The sequence below is a fragment of the Etheostoma cragini genome, chromosome 12, assembly GCF_013103735.1.
Source record: "Etheostoma cragini isolate CJK2018 chromosome 12, CSU_Ecrag_1.0, whole genome shotgun sequence".
Lineage (NCBI taxonomy): Eukaryota > Metazoa > Chordata > Actinopteri > Perciformes > Percidae > Etheostoma > Etheostoma cragini.
Genome location: NC_048418.1, coordinates 133,323 through 134,861, shown reverse-complemented (window position 1 = coordinate 134,861; position 1,539 = coordinate 133,323). Strand labels below are relative to the sequence as shown.

Sequence of the window (1,539 nt, the reverse complement as noted above, 5' to 3'; positions counted from 1 at the left end):
GGGGGGGGGGCATTCCTTAAAATATCCGTCCCTGTCCTCTGTCTCTGTGATGGTGCTCTAACCTTCGGCTAATTTCTGATTACTATGGTCTCTGATGTGTCCTCTGTGTCCCCTGTCCCTGATGTGTCCTCTGTGTCTAATGTCTTTGATGTCTCCTATGTCTCTGATGTGTCCCCTCCAGGGAGACGTCCCCTGGGACGATAAGGAGTTCAGGATGTACCTGCTGAGCGGAGCCGCGTTCTGGACGACCGTCACATACTTCGTCTTCTTTAGGGACGGAGGACGAGAAGTCACCTGGAAGGACTTTGTCAACAACTACCTGACCAGAGGGGGGGTAAGGGGGGGAGAGGGGGGGCGGGAGTGAGAGAGGGGGGAGAGAGAGAGAGAGAGAGAGAGAGACAGACAGACAGAGAGACTACTCTGATGTTTAACTCCTTCTGAAGGTGCAGCATCATAACTCCAGGTGGTGTTTGATTTGTTCACTAGGTGGACCGGTTAGAGGTGGTCAACAAGCGGTACGTTAAAGTGGTCTTCTCTTCAGGAAAGGCGCCGGTGGACGGGGTGAGACATCAGCTGATCTTTTATTTCATGGAGTCTGGTGGAGATATGCTGCTCTAGACACGCTAAAAGTAGTGATTATTTACATGGAGTCTGGTGGAGATATGCTGCTCTAGACACGCTAAAAGTAGTGATTATTTACATGGAGTCTGGTGGAGATATGCTGCTCTAGACACGCTAAAAGTAGTGATTATTTACATGGAGTCTGGTGGAGATATGCTGCTCTAGACACGCTAAAAGTAGTGATTATTTACATGGAGTCTGGTGGAGATATGCTGCTCTAGACACGCTAAAAGTAGTGATTATTTACATGGAGTCTGGTGGGTTTGGTGACGACATTGCAGGCTCAGTGATTGTCTTTGTGTCTCTGAGCAGTACGTGTGGTTCAACATCGGCAGCGTGGACACGTTTGAGAGGAACCTGGAGACGGCCCAGTACGAACTCGGCATCGAGGGAGAGAACCGTCTGCCGGTGGTTTATTCCACCGAGAGCGATGGGTGAGCGCCGGCGTTTAGTCTCTGACAGTTTGACTTTCTTTGGAGGGTCAAAGAGGCCAAAAACCGTGACTATTATTATTATTATTGTTGTTATTATTATTATTATTATTATTATTAATAATTAGACTTTGTGTTGATACATTTCTTTCCTCTTGTTATCCCCCCCAGGACTTTCCTACTGAGCATGCTCCCCACGGTGCTGATCATTGGCTTCCTGCTGGTGATGCTGCGGCGCGGGGGGGCGGGGCCGGGGGGGCGGCCCGGCCGCGGGATGGGGGGGCTGTTCAGCGTCTCCGAGACAACCGCGAAGATCCTGAAGGACGAGATCGACGTCAAGTTCAAGGACGTGGCCGGCTGCGAGGAAGCCAAGATGGAGATCATGGAGTTCGTCAACTTCCTGAAGAACCCCCGGCAGTACGAGGACCTGGGGGCCAAGATACCCAAGGTACTGCTAAATATACTGCATAATATACTACATACACAT

The 1,539-nt window shown here is 50.4% G+C and overlaps 1 protein-coding gene across 1 annotated transcript in view; it reads left to right on the top strand.

Moving 5' to 3' along the window:
- Positions 1–157: 157 nt before the first annotated feature.
- The window catches only part of LOC117953889 (AFG3-like protein 2), a 1,738-nt gene continuing 356 nt past the window's right edge, over positions 158–1,539 (top strand). Inside the window, exons 1-4 of the mRNA XM_034887314.1 lie at positions 158–334; positions 487–561; positions 934–1,055; positions 1,224–1,539. Of these exons, the coding sequence (XP_034743205.1) occupies positions 158–334; positions 487–561; positions 934–1,055; positions 1,224–1,539 (690 nt within the window). The remainder of the gene's footprint in view (positions 335–486; positions 562–933; positions 1,056–1,223) is intronic.